Source organism: Sinocyclocheilus grahami, unplaced genomic scaffold (assembly GCF_001515645.1).
Source record: "Sinocyclocheilus grahami isolate Dianchi unplaced genomic scaffold, SAMN03320097.WGS_v1.1 scaffold149.1, whole genome shotgun sequence".
Classification (NCBI taxonomy): domain Eukaryota; kingdom Metazoa; phylum Chordata; class Actinopteri; order Cypriniformes; family Cyprinidae; genus Sinocyclocheilus; species Sinocyclocheilus grahami.
In genome coordinates this window covers 1766999-1787948 of record NW_015505328.1, presented here as the reverse complement: position 1 = coordinate 1787948, position 20950 = coordinate 1766999, and the positions used below count along the sequence as shown (strand labels likewise).

At 39.6% G+C, this 20950-nt stretch overlaps 2 protein-coding genes across 3 annotated transcripts in view; both read left to right on the top strand.

The window, feature by feature from the left end:
- The window catches only part of LOC107591979 (claspin), a 37060-nt gene extending 22567 nt beyond the window's left edge, over window positions 1–14493 (top strand). For both annotated transcript variants that reach the window (XM_016281288.1, XM_016281287.1), the window contains exons 7-24: window positions 5931–6033; window positions 6135–6637; window positions 6719–6907; window positions 7005–7159; window positions 7304–7494; window positions 7571–7623; window positions 7766–7950; window positions 8252–8777; window positions 8863–8923; window positions 9036–9108; window positions 9359–9474; window positions 9632–9793; window positions 10133–10254; window positions 10407–10534; window positions 11290–11407; window positions 13445–13521; window positions 13702–13863; window positions 14204–14493. In XM_016281288.1, coding sequence (XP_016136774.1) covers window positions 5931–6033; window positions 6135–6637; window positions 6719–6907; window positions 7005–7159; window positions 7304–7494; window positions 7571–7623; window positions 7766–7950; window positions 8252–8777; window positions 8863–8923; window positions 9036–9108; window positions 9359–9474; window positions 9632–9793; window positions 10133–10254; window positions 10407–10534; window positions 11290–11407; window positions 13445–13521; window positions 13702–13863; window positions 14204–14320 — 3041 coding nt within the window. In that variant the 3' untranslated portion in view covers window positions 14321–14493. The remainder of the gene's footprint in view (window positions 1–5930; window positions 6034–6134; window positions 6638–6718; window positions 6908–7004; window positions 7160–7303; window positions 7495–7570; window positions 7624–7765; window positions 7951–8251; window positions 8778–8862; window positions 8924–9035; window positions 9109–9358; window positions 9475–9631; window positions 9794–10132; window positions 10255–10406; window positions 10535–11289; window positions 11408–13444; window positions 13522–13701; window positions 13864–14203) is intronic.
- A 1893-nt stretch (window positions 14494–16386) lies between these two features.
- Window positions 16387–18655, top strand: LOC107591981 (uncharacterized). The gene is made up of 2 exons (XM_016281297.1): window positions 16387–16528; window positions 17351–18655. Exons 1-2 carry the CDS (start codon window positions 16524–16526, stop codon window positions 18366–18368), a joined length of 1023 nt encoding a protein of 340 aa, XP_016136783.1. The 5' UTR covers window positions 16387–16523; the 3' UTR covers window positions 18369–18655.
- Window positions 18656–20950: the final 2295 nt, after the last annotated feature.

Sequence of the window (20950 nt, the reverse complement as noted above, 5' to 3'; positions counted from 1 at the left end):
GTGTGTGTGTGTGTGTGTGTGTGTGTGTGTGTGTGTGTATATATATATATATATATATATATATATATATATATATATGGGCAATTCTAGCGTTACGGATGTGACATTCGCAGTCAAAACCTGAAATATAAATTGTATTCATTACCAATATATTGAACCATCTCTTTATATTTTTCAAAACCTCTTAAAAAAGAGTCCAGACATCAGAAAAGTTTCAGTCTATAAACCTGTTTTATATTTTAAATGAGGGAAATACACATGTGTTACGGATGTGACAAATAAAAGACACTAGTTTCTGGCAGACAACAATTTGTAGAATTTCTGCTATTTACAATGTACAAACCAGAAGCAACAATATCTGCCGAATTGAGAAGGGTTGGCTTTTTACAAAACCTAAAATATAAATTTTGTTTAAATTGTAATTTTTGTGTTTCACAGGAAAATCAATGTTACGGACGTGACCGTTCTTAAAGCGGAATTTATCCGACTACGGAAATGCGTATAAAATGCTTTAAAAACTTTAACAGAGACGTCTAGTGGTTTAATAGGTCTGCCTATATAAATATAAAGGCACAATATGTAAGATTTGTTTATTAAAATATCCAAAAACCATTAGAACAGTGTTATACATTTAGCTGACTTGTGTACTTACATTATCCCAAATGTTTCGAAGAATGTTTAAATCCAGAGAAATAAGTGATTTAACTAGTGACACGGACCATGTCCATAGTGTCATTGTGTCGCCTGCCAATGACGTCATAACCCCTCAATTTCTGGTTTTGTTTTGTAGAAAACATGGAAACACCAAAGATGCTTTAATATGTAGTGCGTTTTAATAGACTGGTGACAACCGCACAGAGTAGCATTATAACAGAACTTTCAAATGTATCTAGTATGATAAAACGGCCCCCCCCCCCCACACATACGCACGACCGACCGAATGGAGCGGAAACGATCGACTGTGGCATAGTAAAAGCTGCACTGCTTTCGAGCCGTGTGTCACGCTCGTTCAGCAGCCTAGTTTCGCTTCGACGGCTTCCAGCCTCACCCTGCTTCATTCTACTACATTAATAAATCATTAGCTCCTCCATGAACATTTCTGCCCGAGTCCCGTCGGATTGCATCTGCTGTGGGGATGAAGATGACAACTCCCATGATTCCACACTCAGTCACGGCGTCATCAAACTACGCCTTTGTTTCTTTGTTTATTTTGAATACATGCCCTCCAGCGGCGAAAATTACATATTGTACCTTTAACTAGTAGTCGTTCGTTTAAGCCGTTTTTTAAAGAGCAGGTCATATGGGTTTTTGAAAAATATCTCTTGCATTTTATAACGTAGCTATCCTTAAATGAAAACAATCTGCAAAGTTGTTAATCAAAAAAGTGCATAATAAATAAATATATTGTCTCTCAAAAGAGAGAGTCGATTCTGAATCACCTTAACGAGTCGTTATATTTTCGAATCTTTTGCCTGTTACCGGTATACGTCACTGGGTAACACATTTGCATAATCCCCGCCTGCCCGTGAAATACGAACACAGTCTGCCCTGCCCACAAACACTTCCACTAGTTAGTGTGTTTACATCATGTCGAGAAGACGCTGTGTTCAAGGATACCACAGAAATACAATTCGAACCTTTTGTTGTGTGCATGTCATTTTACCAAGGATTGCCTCTCTAATCTTGGCTTTTATATTCGTTGGTTTCTAATCTTCTTAATTTGGACTAACAAACTCTCCGAACCCCAACCTGTAAGTACGATTGATACGTTATGTGTACATTTTCAATTGAGTGCTCAAAATATCAAGTTTTTGTGCTAATATGTGATGTATACCAAGTGCAGCTTTAGGTTTCCAGGTAAAGCATGATATTACGGTCTTACTGAAGTAGTTCTGATAATTCACTGTGAACCCACTAGGGATGTAACGATTAACCGCAAGCCGGTTGAAAATCGATTCAAATATGTGACGATTCAAATCGGTTGAGATGCTAAACAAATCGCGATTCATTGTAACCTTGGCCAGATCTGTGTCTTGCCACAATTCTGTCTCTGAGCTCTTCAGGCAGTTCCTTTGACCTCATGATTCTCTTTTGCTCTGACATGCACTGTGAGCTGTAAGGTCTTATATAGACAGGTGTGTGGCTTTCCTAATCAAGTCCAATCAGTATAATCAAACACAGCTGGACTCAAATGAAGGTGTAGAACCATCTCAAGGATGATCAGAAGAAATGGACAGCACCTGAGTTAAATATATGAGTGTCACAGCAATATATACTTAGGACCATGTGATATTTCAGTTTTTCTTTTTTAATAAATCTGCAAAAATGTCAACAATTCTGTGTTTTTCTGTCAATATGGGGTGCTGTGTGTACATTAATGAGGAAAAAAACTTAACTTGAATGATTTTAGCAAATGGCTGCGCTGAGATGCTAAACAAATCGCGTTTCATTTAGGGGTAGGAGTTTATGTGACTGCATGTCTGAGGGGAACATGAATGTCTTTAGAAAAGTTTAGATGGTATTTTTTTCTATTCATCTTGCCTTTGTATAATGCATATTAAAGTTCATAAATTCAGCTGCTTTGTTTACAGCCGAAACCAAGGAAATGTTTTAAGCATCACCTGCTGGCAGAGAGTGAATCTGTGTCTCATTCAGCTCGTCCGCTTTTTCTGATTCATGCAGATACTTTTTATGTATAGTTTCACAAAACTGAAGTCAAACCGTTCTGTTTTTGCTTCAAATCTCGAAATTATACAATGAAATTTAGATTAAAAACTGCTCATGTTGCATGTATGCAGCATCTTTGTTTGGATCATGATTAAAATGCAGTGGTTGCCTCTTAATTTTAAAAGGAAAGAGCACAGACAAAGCCTTAGTTTGTTTTTTTTATTTGTGTTATTTATTTGATGTGGGGCTTGTTTAAAATTAAGTTGTTTTATTTATATTTACATTATATTTAAATGTTATTTAGCAGATGCTTTTATCCAAAGCTCTAACAAAAGAGGACAATAGAACCAATCAAAACCAACAAAAGAGCAATAATTTACAAGTGCTATATTAGTATATAATTATAGTGTTATATTTCAATTTCTCAAAGAAACATGCAGAATTTTGTCCAAGCAATAATAAAAGGACACAATTATTTATAATTTGTCTTAAATCTCATTTTTGAAAAAAAAACAAATCGTGAATCGAATTGTGAGTTGAGTGAATCGTTACATCCCTAGAACCCACTATTTCCTAAGAATGTGTCGAATAATGTAGACTGACGTTGTTCAGATTACTTAATTTAATAATAAATAATGTGTAGTGCACAGACTATAATCATTGTGAAATTGCTGTTTCGGCAGTTATAGGGTTAATGCGGGCGAGACGAGCGAGTTAGTTAGGCTGGTGCTCCTGTGATACAGCTGTTCTGTGTTCTGATTAAAAGTTAAGACCGCGTCTTTTGTCTGTCATTCTTCAAACATTACAGTAGACATATTTTGGTTTACAAACTGTATTGTTTCATCAGTTAGTCACATTAGCACTCGGCTAACGTATCCACCATTATTGTTTTAAGTGTTCACAGTTTAGCAGCTAAACTTGCTGTGGGCACAATTTGCTTGCATAAGTGTTTTTGTATTTTATGTCATTATTATAAGAACGGATTGGAGCACTATATTATTGTTTTATGTAAAGGTGCTTTGTCAAGGGTAGCGCTCGACAACTTGCTCAAGGATTCCTCTCTGTGCCAATCACAACAAGCTTGGCCAGCTGACCAATCAGGGAAGAGTAGGCTTATGGAAGGGAGGGGTTTGCTCCAAACTTGCTGGGGAACGAATCGTTTCGAAATCATTGGCAAATGACTCTAATATTAAATGTAATTTTCTCAGAATGTGCTATGTTTTCTGACCTTAGATGCATTTAAACCAGTTGTAGGGGACTCCCAACACAATATTAGGACGCTTTAAAATACCATATGACCTGCTCTTTAACTAATCGCACATTTATATTAAATCAATATACTAATCCATAATAAGCTTCAATATATTCCATGCTCATTCACACGCATAAAGTTTGCCACAAAGCGCAGGCTAAAGTAGCCTAATGATTATTAATGTATAGAAAAATTAGACATTAAATTATTTTTATAAACTAATGTTTTCTTGTTAGCTGCTAGATGAAATTCACAGTGCTGCTGACTCTTATCTCCACAGTACTAGATGTGGCTTTAGAGAGAAATGAAACCTTCAGATTACATAAACAGGGAGTATTTAATTTTGTTTTTAATTGGTTCGTTTAAAAGTAGACATTTCAAGCTTTCTATAGACCTATTTCTTTTGTAGCCTATGTGAGACACATGCCGAGTTTTGGTTCTTTTTTGAGAAGCGCTCCAGTTCACAGAGACGGCAGAAAGCCCATCCTGTTTGTTTTAATTATTTTACAAAAGCACGTTTTGTTGTTATGAATTTACATATATAAAATCAGTTTTGAACTGATTTTAAATGGTTTAATTTTCAGAAAAAAATGCAAGTGATCGCGCGGGCGCCTCCCTGTCATGCATATGCATTAATATTCCACACAAACACTTGAATATGGGCCAAAAATGTAGCACATTTATGTAGGTTAACGCTAGAGTTTGGAATCCACATTAAAATAAATCTTCACCAGTCTACATCCGAGACAGATACAGTTATATAACCTTTAAATTGAATGCTATTTGACATTTTAAAATGTATTTAACAGACTAACGCTGCTCCAATTCGTTGATCAAGATTAAACGGATGCTGCTGGAAAAAAAAAAATTATGACTTGCTTATGCATTAAATAACTAAGATACAAAAAAGGTTAAGTAAAATATGCTGATAATAGGCATATTGTACAAATATTTATAAAATGGACTCGGACTGCGAATAAGACTGCAGATTCACGTTTTGCATCTGCATAAAGTGAAAAACAATAAATGATAACCCCACATGTGCACTGAACACACAAAATCTTGCACTCTGCTTGCATGCAGCGCATAGCGATATAGTTATTTGAAACACATAAAAGGTTTAGATAAGATAATATTGACAATGAACATAAAATTACATTTGAAAAAGTTTTGGCTATTTTTCCTTCAGTCCGCTTTGCATTTGCTGTGCGGGTCAGAAATGCACGTCTAAATCTCTGCGATGTTCTCGTTGAGAATGCAATTTCTGAAATGTTACAATATTAATTAATTTCTAATGTTATACGGAAAGCCTGAAACTGATCACAGCAGTATAGACATACACAGGCTATCAGTCATCAGCAACATGGTATACATGGTCACGTCCGTAACGCATTATTATAGTTGATGAGCAAAGAATGGAGATGAACTGTTGATCATAATTAGTATGGCTATAAGTTGGCTTTGTACAGAAAGTTTCAAGTTTATTGCATTAATAATTACTATATGATATAAACTTAATCATTAAAATGTTACGGACATGACACAGTGCTGAAGCGTCCTGACCTCATAAATCTAGTCCTTATAAATCCAAAAATCATCGCTGTTTAGACAAAGTGAGTTTATTTACTTTTCAGACAGGCCTCCCATCTTTCTACAAAATACTTACTGTTGAAAAATTAATAAATGGGCAGTCTTTGATCTCTCATTTGAAAACATGAAATACAGTCGAATGAAAATGTAATTTTTCTTTTGGTGCACCCCCTCAATGTGGTGGATAAACATAGGGATTTCCTTAATTTCTATTAAAGCACGTTCATGCTGTAAAATACAGACCTAAATGCACAAGTTTATTCTTTTGGTAAAAAATTAATTTTTTCCATGGTAAGGATGACTTTTGCATGGAATTGGCCATATATCTCCAAACGTGTGGTGTAGATGGGGCAAATATCACTTCAGGATAATAATAAAAAAAGTTGCTCTCTGACACTGCTGTCTTTTTATATATTTGCAGAGTCTATGCTCAATCTGCCGTATTATATGCCAGAGCCCAAAAGTATTGACCAGTTCTTCAAGAAAAAACCTCGTCCTGAGGGTCGTGCAATGGCTTTGCTCAAGTATGAGATCAAGTCTCTATCACTAATGAATTAATTGATCTCCTGTATATGTTGATACAGTAGAAATTACCAGTGTAATCTTTTTTTCACTTGTCCTTAAGGTCTGCCAAGTACCAGGCTTGTATTTTAGAGCGCACTACACAACCACCTTCAGATCAAACCACAAGATCTCAGCACATGCCAGAGCAGGACTCAAGCCCTCCAACAGAATCAGCTCTGGGTAACCAGTCCTCCACCACATCCGTACCTCTAGAAGACACAGCCACCAGCACTCATCAGGACAATCCTACCATTGATAGCAACCCACAGACCTCAAGCGAAGCAGATGTAGAACATGACATAAGCACTGACAAACCCAAACCTGTGGGTCAAGAAAAAGAAACTCCTATTGAGCAAGAAACTGAAGGAGCTAAACACTCCGACAAGGACCAAGAAGAGCAACAGGTCTCAGTTGATCAGGCCCAGACTGCTGCTTGGATGCTCAAACCACGCAAGGATAAACTAGCCAGATTAAGAGAACTTGGTCTAGATCCTCCTCCTGTGGTGAAGTTGTGTGCAGATGATGGGGCTTTTGTCCAGTTGGAGCCACCTCAGGAAAACCCAGGTGAGATTTCTGGATTATCACTTTTTAAATGTCCTTCACCCTTTTCCACAATTAGTGATTGATTTTGTGTGTGTAATACAGCTCTGAAAGCACTACAGGAACGCTTCATGAAGCACTTCCAACCTGCTCCTCGCCCTAAAAGGGAGCGCATATTGCAGCTCAATGTGGTGAGGAAAGACAGCGCCCCCTCAGGACAGGAAGAACTACGCTCTGATTCAATCACAATAACTGTCAATGAGGGAGAGGATGAGCCTGCAAATGTCAAACCAGGTACAATCATTATTTTTACCACAGTGCTTCGATTTCCAGGTATGGAAGCCATTTTAATGGTTTTTTTTTTTATTGCTCATTGTTTGCATCTTTGTAGGTGAGAAACTGGTACTGTTGAAGTCTCGCTTGCAACAAGCCATGGCCATCCGCAGGAAGGAGGAGAGGGAGCGCAGAGCTGCTCTGCATCGCCTTGACAATGAGGATTGTGAGGAAGAAGAGGAAGCAGAGATGACTGAGTCAGAGGATGAAGAGGTACAAAAAATTGGCATTACTTTTGGATTGGTTAATGTTTTGGTAAATTTGGTAAATGTTTCCCCAGATCTACTACTCTTTAACATGACTTTTCTCATTTTATAGTCGTCAATTTTAATTTTATTTCCATTCATTTTTTTTTAGGGTGTTGATGAATTGTTGGGTGATGGTGGTGATGATGAGGTGGAGGAGGGAGAAGAGGCAGTGGACAAAGAGGAAGATGAAGTTTCAGTGAAAACATTTCCTTCCCCTGGCTTCAAAAGTCCCTCTCCAACTCCAGCAGACACTGATGGAACATTGATGCTGTTTGCTGGCAACTCCTGTTCCCGCACAGGGTACGTGTATTTTTCCTAATTGGGCTGCAACACACTTTCTGTAGTCCATACTAACTGAATGTCTTTTTCTGTCCAGGGATGGTGTAAGAAGATTAGGCCCAGCTGGCCATGAAACTGACAATAAAATGGGTGAGTTACATACTCTGTTTTACTGTTTCTTATTTAAAACAATAAGTTATTATACCTGTTGCTCCAACAACTGGTCACTCTTTTAGTATTGGTAGTATCAAATATATGTGAAATCAGACTGAATTTTCATTCTTTTTCACAGAGGAGGATGACACCCTTTCATTGGCTAAGGACAGCAGTCATAACAGTAGCTTTGAGCTGATGGGCTCAATGATCCCATCATACCAGCCAGTCAATAGAGCTGCAGGCAGAGGTCTGTCCAACAGTGCGTTCCGCTCTCCATCTCCCTGCCTCTTCAGATCCAGCTTGCTCGGCTCTGCTTCAAAGGTGAGGGTATCTTGGAACTCCTGATATGAAGTTTGTTTGGCCTAATTTTTTTTTTGCAAAATGTCACATTTTACCGCTGTTTAGCAAAATAAAGCTCCCCACACAAATTTCACTTGTGCTCAAGTTATTCTTGCACATTTTGAAAAAAAGCTGTGCCTTCACTGAATGTAACTAATGTGTCTTCTCAATCTTAAATGCACATAACAAGGTGACCGTTAAATTTGAGTTGTAAATGACGATGATTTGCCATGTAAATTATCGTTTAAATTTGTAATTTAACAGACACTAAATATTTTTTCAGAGCTCAGGTAAGATGTCCGAACCCTCCCTCTCCCTCCCTGTGGAGGATTCTCAAGACCTTTATGCTCCCTCTTCCCCAAGTGAGTCTGCCCTCCCTTCGGCTGGGGACTCCCAGGGTCGCTTCTCACTGGAGGAGGACACCCACTCCCAGCTACTGGATGCCGATGGCTTCTTAAACGTTGGTCCCCGCGGTGTGCCAAGCCGTTCCCACAAACGGCAGCTTATACTAGACAGTCTGGATGAGAACGCCATGGATGCTAACATGGGTGAGCTCCTAGGGCTCTGCTCAGGGGGCTTCGGAACAGGGCAGACCCAGCCAGGGGCTTCTCCGCCTTCAGCAGAGGATGAGCTGCTGGGGCTGTGCTCTGGAGCTTTTTCCACACAGCCTGAAGAGCCAGTTGTCAAGCCCAGGGAGAAGAACAAGACCATTGAGCCAGAAGTGCAACGAGGTGAGAGTCAAGGCAGCTCAGAGACAGACATGGACCAGCTGCTGGCTCTCTGCTCTGGCAAGTTCACAGGAAGCCCGTGTAAGTCTTGTGTTGTTTATACTGAGGGTTAAAAGGATACTTGTTAAGTTTTGTAGGTAACAAACTCTATCTAACCTGTTTTTAGCTGCTTCGTCGCTGCGATCAGTCTCAAGTCCTGCCTTTGAAAAGCCATTTGAAATGAACAGGTACTAAGCTATAATCGATGTACATGGATTCATTGCATATCCTTGAAAATTATAGTTTGTATTTTGTTGCTCCAAATACTAAATGCTTTATACCCTCATACTGTCCCCATAGGAACAAGAACATAATTGAGGAAGGTGACTGTGAGTTCCGGCTCCTGTCAGATGTAGACAGCCTCAGTGAAAAGGTACTCGGCAGATAAAAGATCTTAAAAAAACATTTGATACTTTGCCCAATGTGTTCAACCAGTGGTGTGAGTTTAGGGTGGGACTACCTGTTTGTCCAGAAAATGGGGGAGTGTTTTCAGAAAAAAAACCTGGGTCTTTTTTTATGAAATAAAATGAAATATACACTGCAGCGGTGAATGTGAATGTTTGCCTGTATTTGTTACTACTCTTTCAGTGCTTAGTGCTGTAAACATTTGTTTTTAATTTAAGGATGAAAATGAAGATAAATCAGATGCTGAAGAAGAGGAAACTGAGAATGAAGAGGAGGAGGAGCAGGAAGAGGAAAGGGAAGCGGTCTTTGGACGACGCACTGGCAAAAAGAAAATGTATGTCTATTTTTGTTTTTCAGAGATATTTATGAACAATGTAAGTAGTTTAAAACCATTTTAATGTGGTAGAGGTTGGGGATTGAATATATTTCATCTTGTGTGACTGGTTTTATGTGTGTATTGATATCTATACATGTTATTTGTGTCCCGACAGCCGTTTAGCAGAGTTTGTGGAATCCGAGGCAGAGTTGTCTGGCAGTGATGTGGGTAGTGAGGATGAGGATGATGAAGGTGGTGATGAATACGAGGAGGAGGAGATACAAGAAGATTTACCATCAGATGAGGAACTGATGGACCAAGTTAACAAGATTCACATGTAAGAAATTTATCTTAGTCCTCCACTGACTTGCTCTTTTAGTAGGTGGTGGAACAGGTGAGTACTTGCGAAAGCAGCTGAAATGCTTGTTTGGTAGCTTTGCGTTTTACAGTTGACAGTCTGCTGCTAGAAATTGTTGTAACCTCAATGTGCCACATGGGGGAGCCAACCTATTTATCAAAGCTAAGCTGGGTACTTCTGTTATGCCATGTGATCAGTCAACTCCACAAGTGTTATAAATGCCTTAAACCTGGTTGCTTTTAGAAATAACTGCACTTCTTCTGTAGACTGTCATAGTCTTTCACTAGGAACATGAGGCTCATTATATTCTTCCTACAGGAAGCAGGTCTTGGATGATGATAAGCGAAGACTGCGGCTGTATCAGGAGCGTTACCTCGCTGATGGAGATCTGCATTCTGATGGACCTGGACGAGCTCGGCGTTTCCGCTGGAAAAACATTGGTGAGTTCAGCATGTGATCTGAATCCCACCCCTCAGTAAACTGATGTTGAAGAGTGTTTGAACTTGACCGTGCTTCTTGTAGCAGCTAACTGGAATAGATGTGTCTGACCTGTATTCATGTAGTTTTTTTTTTTCCTGTTTGATTTGTCCAGATGATAACTTTGAGTTTGGTGGAATGGGTCCTGATGGAGATGAGGAAGAGGAAGATGAAGAAATCGATCAACTGGAGTTGCAAAGACGTAAAGAACGGCTAGAGAGGGAACAGTGGTTGAGAGAACAGGTGTGTGTAATGCCCGGTTCAGACTACACGATTTTAGCCCAATTTTGCCACAATTTGTTTGACGTAGGGTGTCGTGGGGATTCGTAAATGACAATGGGCGTCGGGACGTAAGATTCCATCGTTTCAGCACGTGTAGTGTGTCATAGTGGACGACAACCAATTCCGCATCTGCGATGCTTCACGACAGAAAGACTACCGTGTTTAATTTTTTTTTCCCGTCGTCCACGACGAGTTCTGTCACATTGGTGACGTTGACCAATAGCGGCACAGAAGCTCTTTCATACACGGGTTTCAAACATGGCAAAACGAAAGAGAGATGATGGTGCTGCTAGGTGGAATTATGAGATGGAGGAAAGGTTCGTGGAGCTGTGGCAACAGTACTCCTGCCTGTATGATGTGTCATCGAGGGACTACACCATAGAACAAAGAAAGAAAAATGCTGGCGAATTAAAGCGGAAGCGCTTCAGCAATGTTTACACTCTTGTTTTCGGAATTCAGTCGCTAGTTCCGCTTTCTCGATGACATCACACGCATCGTTAAAGACGGCACGCGATGAATTGTCGGGAAGCAACGAGTAGTCTGACATGTTTCTTGTCCACGACACGACAAGATTTTAGGAGTCAAAATCGTGCAATCTGACACAGTGACTATCGTGACTGACAAAAATATTGTGTAGTCTGAACCCAGCATAAGAAAAATAAATGCTATGTGTTCATGCTTGTGTGCATGTGTCTGACTTGGATCCTGTTCTGTAGACTGAAGTTCAGGCCAAAAAGGGAGAGGATGCAGATGATGAGGAAAAGATTGAAGAGGAGGACAGTCAATTTATGAAGCTAGCTAAGAAGCTAACTGCTAAGACCCTTCAAAAGAAAGGTACTGAAATGCTCTTGAGATTGTAAAGATTGCAGAATCACTATGCACTAATTCAGGTTTTCTGACGGTATTTAGAACTGTAGTGCTGATTGACTATTTGAAGAGTTTGGTTCCAAAACGAGATAAACATTTTTACAAAAATTGAGTTCCCGCCAAAATCAGTATTGTATCTGGTCGGTATTGGAAAAGTCCATTTTTAATCTTATGCAAAATGCGATATCCACCGAGTTATTCTGTCATATTTTCTCCCTTTCTTTCCAAACCGCGACAAACGCCAGTCTCCCTTCTCTGTAGAATGCGATATATTCGCTCAACCAATCACAGCGCACCATTCCATGAACTCTAGACAGTAATGGTGGCACTTTGAATACACCCGGCATCCTAGTTTTCCTCATCTATTTTGTACTTTGTGATCAACAAACATCATCTGCACGATAAATCGCATGTGATTGTCATGCGCATCTCGTCAGTAAAGCCGGTTCTGTGAATAGTAAATCTCCATCACATGCTTTCAGATTGAGTGGCATTTAATACACAGAGCCGTAGATCACTGCTATATCGCGTTTTTAATCGCAGATGCATTCGATTATGAACGCGATATTGCGTAGCTTGTAAGTGTTTTTATTAATGACATTAATGTTTTTGTTAATACAGCGTATAGCACTAGTCAACTAAATGAATGTAACATGGCAAAGATGAATGCACTTTTGGAAGTTGAATGTAAGAGAAATGTCATTTTGGAATTTCTGTGGTTTAATGTGATATTGTTGTTCATATATGTTCATGATGAAATGTTCTTTTATTGTTGTAATTAATTTATAGCATTAACAAGATGACCCGTTGAATTCATTTTGGGAGCGATGACTGATTGAATGTATTTTTAGTCCAGTGCCTGCATATAAGACCAAGTTCAGAGTAGAGGTCTGCACAGGCTTTAAACTGAAGCCCGAACCCGACCCGTACCCGAGATCGTCCCAACCCGAGCGGCACGGTTCAATTTAGAGCCCGATTGAACTTTTTTTTTTTTTTTTTTTTTTTTTTTTTTTTTTTTTTTTTCACACAACGAATAGCCAATTTAAAAAAAAAAAATTAATAACCTGTATTTCACGATTGCATGCAACGGTCAGTAAACAAATAAATGTAAAGAAACAGAATCATTAAGGCTCGGCCAGTTCACAAGGCAAAAGAAAAAAAACTTACCAGTTATGAAAGTTTATGAACATCAGGTGCCTCGGTAACATAAATTCTGCCGAGTTTTTGAATGGTTGTATACGACAAGATGATCATTCTTCCATCATGCAGATTATGGCCATTTTCGTCAGGGTACCCACTGTGTATATGTGTATATATATATATATATAATATAGAGAGAGAAAAGTTGCGTGTGTGAATCTGCGTCTCTCTACAAGAAATGAGGCTTAGTTACTTGAAAAGCAGCGAAATGTAATGTTGCGAGTCAGTAGGCTGTCGAAGCTATTTTACTAATAAAAGTTTCCGTGCTGTGTTGTCGTGTGTGTGTGTGTGTGCATCTATTAAAGTAGCGTAGCCTAGGCTACTGCATATAGTTTTAGTTTAGCTATAAACCCGAGCCCAACCCGAAGCTATTCATTAAACATTAACCCGAAAGTATTTCGGGACCCGTCGGCCTCGGGTCGGGTAGCAGACCTCTAGTTCAGAGGCTGTCATATGTGGATCAACTTTTACGATGTTGTGTATTTTCAACCGTTTCAAAAGAAAAATAACTTTTATATTGATTCAATGGATTTATTGCATTTTGGGGAAAAAATTATAAATCTTTTGAAAATCTAAATCTGGATTTGAATTTTTTTATGTTATTATAACCTAAAGATGCTATGTGAAAGTTTGAAACAGAAAATAGTGGTGTTCATCTTGCCACATTCTTGGTAAAGAAAACACATTTTTACTCAAATTAATCAAAATAGATTTATAGCGTTTTGGAACCAAACTCTTCATTTGTTTGCACAATGATGCACATTTTCTCCTGGATACACTTCTAAAACTGTCACCTGTTTACAGACCCTTCAGCTGCTCCTTTGCAAGAGAAGGCGGCTCCCAATACCAACCAGTTCCGAAAGCCATTTCAGCCCGCTGTGGTCAGTATCCACAGCACACTTCCACGTGCTGTTCTCTACTTCCTGTGTTAATTTTAGTTTATTAGTGTTGTTTTTTTCTAGTATTTGTTATAGCAATTCCACTGTCAACTTGTTTAAATTGCTTTTAAGAGGAAATACTGTCACAGATTTGTAATCTTTTGACTTGTATTTTATCTCCAGGTCAAGAGAGGCTCATTACTCAGTCAGCCTCGAGCAATGTTGCAAAAGTTAGCCAGCATCTCTGACAGCAACCCCTTTGCCCCTCGTAACTCACGAGGCTTCCTCTTCCAAACCCTGTCACCGGAAAAAGAGCCACCAGCATCAGAGGGACCCAGAAAACAGGTACTTTGTTTGATCATTAAGTTTCTCCATATTATTTACTTTTTACAAGGATATTTTACTATGGAGTTAGAATAACGTTTTATGGAAAGGGAGTAGAACCAAAAGAAATGCTGAGTTTTCCTTGTTGCATGATTTTTGAATGTAGTTATTGGTTCTACCACCGGATGGAGCCGTAGTCTTAGACACCTCAACTTGTAGTGTCTTAATTAACAAACAATCTAATTACTTCACCACTCAATATAAATGTTTTATTGTATAATGATAGCTTTAAAAAAAACATATATATATATATGACATTTGTTCTTAAGTATGAGTAAAAATGAGTAAATTAACTTTGCAGATTAAGAAAAGAGGACAGATGGACTCTTTTAGCCCTGCTGCTAAGCGGCCATGTCTCGGGAACTCCCTCAAACCTACAGGACCACCACGAAGTATTTTCAGCTATCTGGAAAACTGAAGTTGCTTCCAAACTTCCCAGTGTTACTAACAATTAATACATAATTATATTTGTCCCATTGTCCATACTAAATGCTATGATGTTGAGAGTTTAGCTTGTTTTAGACTATTCAATATCATGTAAATATTGTGATTTCTCCTTTTAAGTGATGTAATTGTATTTGTTTTTGTAAAATTGTGTATTAAAGTGTATTTTAAATCATCACTGCTATTTGCATTTTTACTGCCAATAATTTTTCTATTTAACTGCTCAAACAGATACCAAGACATTTGTCTGGTTATGCTTTGGTTTACTGTGTTTTTGAAGCGATTCTAATCCAGCTCTTTTCTGGAGTTGGAATTTCCTTTCTTTTTTTTCTTTTTTTAGATATTAACCTTGCTCCAGGCTGGACACAGCCTCTGATGTGTGACTATATTGTCAAGAGAATACTGAGATCATTCCTCAGAAGCCACTGAATAATTTTGAGTTCATTTGTAACATGCGATTTTTAAGCGAGTTTGGTTCCAGCAACATGCTGAGCCTCCGCATCACTCATTTCGTTTTAACCAATGATCCCAAAAAGAAATGCTCTTTTGAAGATAATTGACCTTGTCAAACTAGAGAACTAATTCCATGTTGCTTGCCAAGTCATGTAGTCTATATGTGTGTGTATATATGGAGAGCTTCTGGGCAACTGGTTGAATGTGCAGTAGCTGCCACACTGGATCTGAGTGGTGGCTTTTGACAGCAGTGCCAGGGGTGAGTCCCTCTGGGTTCTGTCACTGCTCAAACCGCCGGGATGGGAGATGTGCAACTGAACTGAGGGAAATGGGTCATAACTGCAGGCTGCTCGCATCCAAACAAGTGCTTCAGTTTTCTGGCAACAGCATGCTTTTACTGCAAGTTATCATGTATGTGCGGGACACAATCCAGCTTTTTTTTAATTATTATTTAGTGGCATAAGCTTGTGTCTAACCTGTAGTGTTTTACAGGTAATATGTTTTTGAACTCATACAGCAAGTGTTGAAGCTCATTTTACGAGACAACTTCAAGCATCTCTTGTCTCTTGCTCTCATCTTCATTCCCGTTCCTTCCCCAGATTGTTTGCTTGATGTAGATGATTTTCCATGTGACGAAGCCGCAGGCAGACTTTTTATTTGATGTATTTTTCATGTGTTAAGGCTATTATTGAGAGATGGAAGGGGGAGAGAGTAGAGACAGCCTGAAGGTGCTACACTTGAATGGGGATGTTGTTGGACCGAGTGAGGAGGGGGGGAGAGAAGAGTTCTTTTCTGTCGCCAGCAATTGCTTGTCATGGGATAGGGAGGGAATGTACTTACTGAGTCTGTTTGATGTGCAAGCACCAAAACACAGTCACACAGTGCCTCATGATAAGCCATCGTAGACCTACAACAACAAAACTGCAGGCCCATTAAGGGGTATAAACCTGGTTGTAAAATAGTCGTCCTTTACTCTTTTCTGATGAGTTGAGGGTATTTTACACTTTGTAGGACTTGAGTTTTAAGGGTTTATTGTTGTTGTTGCAAAAAAATATTGTTTCCTGCAATCTCGCGCAAATCAACTTGTAGTTTAGCGCCTTTTGCACAGATAGCTAACCGTCAACTGTCATTTCAAGTAAAATAAAGGTTTCTGAGACGTATTTAACTCTATAATAATGACACGGTACGTATATTTTGTTTATGTATTGCCAGAATTGATAATAATGAGAAGTAAATGTGTATATACTTTAAGACCCTATATCTTTTTTTATTATTTGTTTTGACCTCTTTTTTTCAGGGTTCAAACTAAACCTCTCTTTTGTTCAAGACTTGAATTAGTTTTCCCACACTGTTTTCCACTCATTTCACCGGTTTCCATCTTATGTGGTCCCTTCCCAGTTTAGGAAGTGAGTCATAGCCCAGTGGTCCGTTGCAGTGCACGGGAAAAGAGAGCGGATGGGAGGGAGAGAGCGAGCGAGAGGAGGACTCAGATTAACATCGCTAGGGTCGGTCGGAGGAGGGGAAAACGGGGAGGACACCATCTTATTCGCGGACGAAAAACGGACAACAACCCGTAAGAAAATGCCCTCTAATAATTGATTCTCAAATGTTATTGTCAATCAGCTGTTTATGTAACGGCTAGATCAAATTGGAGGAGGTTTAGGCGCTCTGTGGATGTGAGCTGTTTTTCGCCGCGTTCCCGGCCGAGCGAGCGAAGCTGAGAGATGGGGTGAGACCAGCGCAACGCCGCTCGCTCTTACGTAATCCAACCTGTGTTTATCTGGATTCGATTTATCAATAAAAAAAATGTTCTTGGTTTTTGCGATTGACTGTTACGGATTTGTTTTGCTGATGATCTGAATCGGCGATAACATTTATTTTGATAACGTTTGTGCTCGTTAGGCAGCTCCAAAAATGCGTTTGGTTGGTGGTTTAATGTTCATTAATTTCCTTCATGCATCGTATATATTTATTTTAACGCGGCGCTTCGAGCTGTTCCAATAGAATTGCACGAGTCGTCAAGTAAATTACAGCAGGAATTTTAAATATACCGAAATGCACCGAGCCGTTCAGGTTAGCACAAATTTTCGGTCCTGTTCTTGGGGCAGAATTGGACTACTTGCAGATTTTATGTCCTCAATCATTTTATTTATGCCTCGAGCGAGCAACCCTGAATCGCTGGTTGCTGTTCTTCAGCACCACAGCGCCTGTCACGCCGAAAGATTGACAGGCCCCCGAAGTTATTACGTGGACTATATCTGTGAGAGGACATCTGAATATTTCATGTCACCGAAATGGAGAACATGCCGTGGAATTGCACCACTGAATATTTCATGTATTATTATTAGCGAGGGATTTTAGCCACCGATATTATTTACAGTGTGTTGGTGGCCTTTCAGCCCTTTTCTGTTTTGTCTGAAACTATATTCACAGCCAAAATATAATAATATAATGTATTACTTTGCTTTTGCATCCTGTAAAGACTCTTGTCAAACCACTAACTTTTTTTTTTTTTGTATTTTTTTTTTTTTATAATCTCCCCTTTTCAAAGAGCGAGTGAGTCTCAAACAAAACTTCAAATGCTTCAGCAAGATCAGGCCATGAACCCTGTCCTTGGAAGTCAAGCTTTGGTTGGACCACCGTCAACTCTGCGCATCCATACCAACAGTCAGAAGAGATGTGAGAAAGATGGTAACTTTAACTTCCTGAGACAGGATGATGACCCCATGACAGGAGATGAAAACCGCAACCAGGTGCGTCCAAGAGCTTTGGGCCTTAATCTGCCCCTTTCTGCCAACCACTATGGACCTGGACCCCTCTCCCCCTTGTCTCGTCTGCCAGGCTGGAGCCCTTTGGAGCCTCTTCCTGAGATTGAAAGTGGAGACGATATGGGCGGCAGAGTGCCTCCAGATGGCGCAGAAGAAGGCAAGGTTGATGAAGAGATGAGGAGAGTGACGGATGATGAAAAGGAGAAGGCGTTGGGAGAGAATGAGAAAGTAGAGGACCTACTGGATGATGACGAAGAGGAGGATGGTGTAATAGACTGGGCTGACAGTGATGAAGAGTTTGAATTCGGTTACAGGTCAGAAAGCTCTTCCCCACTCAGCACAGAGAGTGGTGGCATCGGGGGCGCAGGGGCCCACAATTCCATCTGGGATCAAATCTGCAGAGAACGTCCAATGGCAGACAATGGGAATGCATCTGTGGACACCCTGAAAAACCTAAACCAAGTGGATAAGAAGGCAGAGCGGCGTAGAGAGAGCCGCCTGGAGGGCACTGATGCAGTTGAAGACGGATCGTCGGACTCGGACACCGACCTCTGTTCTGAGCTGCCGGAACTTATGGAGGCTGTTTGGACGCTACAGGACCGGGAGAGGTTTAAGGCACAGGAGATGGAGAAGCATCAAGTCCAACTGACTATGTATCGTCGCCTGGCCCTTATCCGGTGGGTTCGCACCTTACAAAACCGTGTCCAGGAGCAGCAGAACCGGCTCCAGTCCAGTTTCGACATCATTCTTACGCATAGGAAAGAGCTTCTGCGCATGGGTGCTGCCACTGTTGCCCAATAACAGAATCTGAGAAAAGTCATGAGACCAGCTGGTGACTATTATCACGTGAAAAGTAATCTTGGTGCATCTTACTCTTTTGAATCAAATTACCTCCTGGGTCTCTGAACTATTTTGCCCTATAATGTTCCATAATGCTAAACTTTTATCACTATCATAAATGTGGTTAAAAGTTCTCCAGAAAATCACCTTGAACTGTGCCCATGTGGTTCCTGATGTCTCTGAACTCCTCCAACCTGATATGTTTTTTAAAAAATATGTCGTGTAAATGTTTTTGTGTGGTATAAAATAAATTATATTTAACAACGTGTCTTTTTGTGAAATGCTTGCAAATGTTTTGAAGAGCAGTACATTGTAACAAATATTCCGTTGACCTAAAAATGCCATTCTTGTGGTAACATCTAAATTATTTTACATTTAAATCAAATATATTATTGTTTTGACTAAATCAGTTGTTATTTTGTTACACCAGTAATAAATCATTTTAGAAGTCAGATCAGGTCGAAATGGTTCCTTAGGGTAACAACAGCACATGTTCTTTTGATCACATTTCCAGCCAGTGTGTAAAAACAATTCAGACAAATTTAGTACTGACACATTATATAACAATATTTGGCCATTCTTATGTTCTAAGGCTTGATATTGCTTCAACATTATATATTCAAGACCCTCTCCTGACCTTTAATGACAGTGCTTTCTTTAAGAACCACACAGTGTTCAATTGTTTCTCCTTATCACACAGAAAAAGTGCTGGATGAGAGTTTTAAATCAAAGTGGCCTACATCAATCTAAATAGCACGGGTTCTATATCTTGTTGCCCCGGGCTGAGAGCGTCTGGCCTTTCTCCGTGTATGCATGTGTCTTGAGTGTTTACGGAGATACCAGTGTTTGTCCTATAATCCACAGTCAAAGCAGAGCTGCAGGGTAAGAGTTGCACTGGTTCTTTGTCCCTGAGGGATATTGGACAGAGCGCGCCTCGGGGCACCTGGTCCAATCCTGCCCGGTGAGCAGCCTGCAGGTCCAGTCAGACTCGGCAGCCAAAAGCCCGGGGCAAAATGAGGGATAATCCGAGCGAATTTTTACTACTAACCGTGTGCGTTTATCACACCCTTTTGCGAATATACTGAAGAATTAACATGTTTAATGATTTGGTTTGTCGTCTTTGGCTCAATGTCACACTACCAAAAGTGCGAGCTAAGAGAATTACACGTCTTTGAAAGCGTTTTTGTCTCGGAGCGCAAGTGTTGCAAGAAGCCTAGCCAGATACAACATGTTAAAGAAAACGTGCGTTTTACAAGAGATAACATTTCTCGTTTAACAAATGAACGACAGCTCATTTACGTATATGAAAATAATTGATCAGTTTAGGATAGTCTTGTTTTCTTTCTGAAATCTGTCGAGGATTTCGCGCGCAACCCAATTTTTTGGTGCTTCTCGCAAAGTTTGCTAACCGTCAACTTTTCTGAAGACGTTTTAAACACAGCACTTACAGTTTTTGTGCTATTTGAATCTGTAATAAGGTTAATACCGATAGTAAGGTACTTCGGTTTTATTGATGAACTGTCAGGTAAAGGCTAACGTACAGCTAACTGTTGCCATAGTAACTTCTTCAGGTAAAAGCACATCTGTTGAGTTAGAGCCCATTCACTTTTAGGCCCAATCTAAGTTAAGTGATTACTTGAAGACTATGCTAAAACATAATATAAGTTTATGTAATAAGCAGGCTACTTTAAGCTCCATTCATTCTTATCTTGACTTTCGTTTGGTTGTTTTAAGAAATAGCTACATAGCCTAAGCAATATTCACCCAAAAATGAAAATTCTGTCATTCACTTAAACTGTTCCAATGATTTTCTTTCTTCTGCAGAACACAAAAGAAGATTTTTTGAAGAATGTGGGTAACCAGAGTTGATGCTTTCTATTGACTTCCATATTTTTCCCACTGTAAGTCACAAATTCTGTAAAATATAGGCTTATTCTATTTTCAGCAGCAGGAAAAATAATAATAATACAGGTGAGTTAATCATGACAGAATTTTCATGTATGGGTTAACTAAGCTATTCCTTTTTTGAGGACAGACTTCATTTGACTAATTACCCGTTTTTAGGAAAACATTTAACTAATCTATTAGAAACTGTCCCTTGTAATTCAGGGTTATTTCTGCTATCCTGCTTTTAAGGCCTCTGGGATGACTCTGCGAGGAAAAGAAGTGGTGGGTTGTCGATCTTGATAGTTCAGCAGTGTTTTTTTTATGTGACTCGGTGTGTCTTCACCCAGAAAACATTCCAAAAAAAAAAATCAAAAGCCACACTGTATAATGTAGGCAGTGGGACAAACTGCTGAGTGAGAAGGTCCCTGCTGGGCGCGAATAACGGCAACGGTGAGAACGTCTCTGCACCCGAGGAGACGGCTGTGCTGCGGGATGAAACGCCGTGCTTCTCATGATGCGGAGCCGCTGATTTTTGCGCCCAAAATAAAGATATACGTTGAACTTAAGAAAGTATCACCGCTGTGACAGCAAACACGAAACTGTACTTAAATATGCATCACCGGATCTCTCAAGTTCTACCATGAGCTAAATTCAAA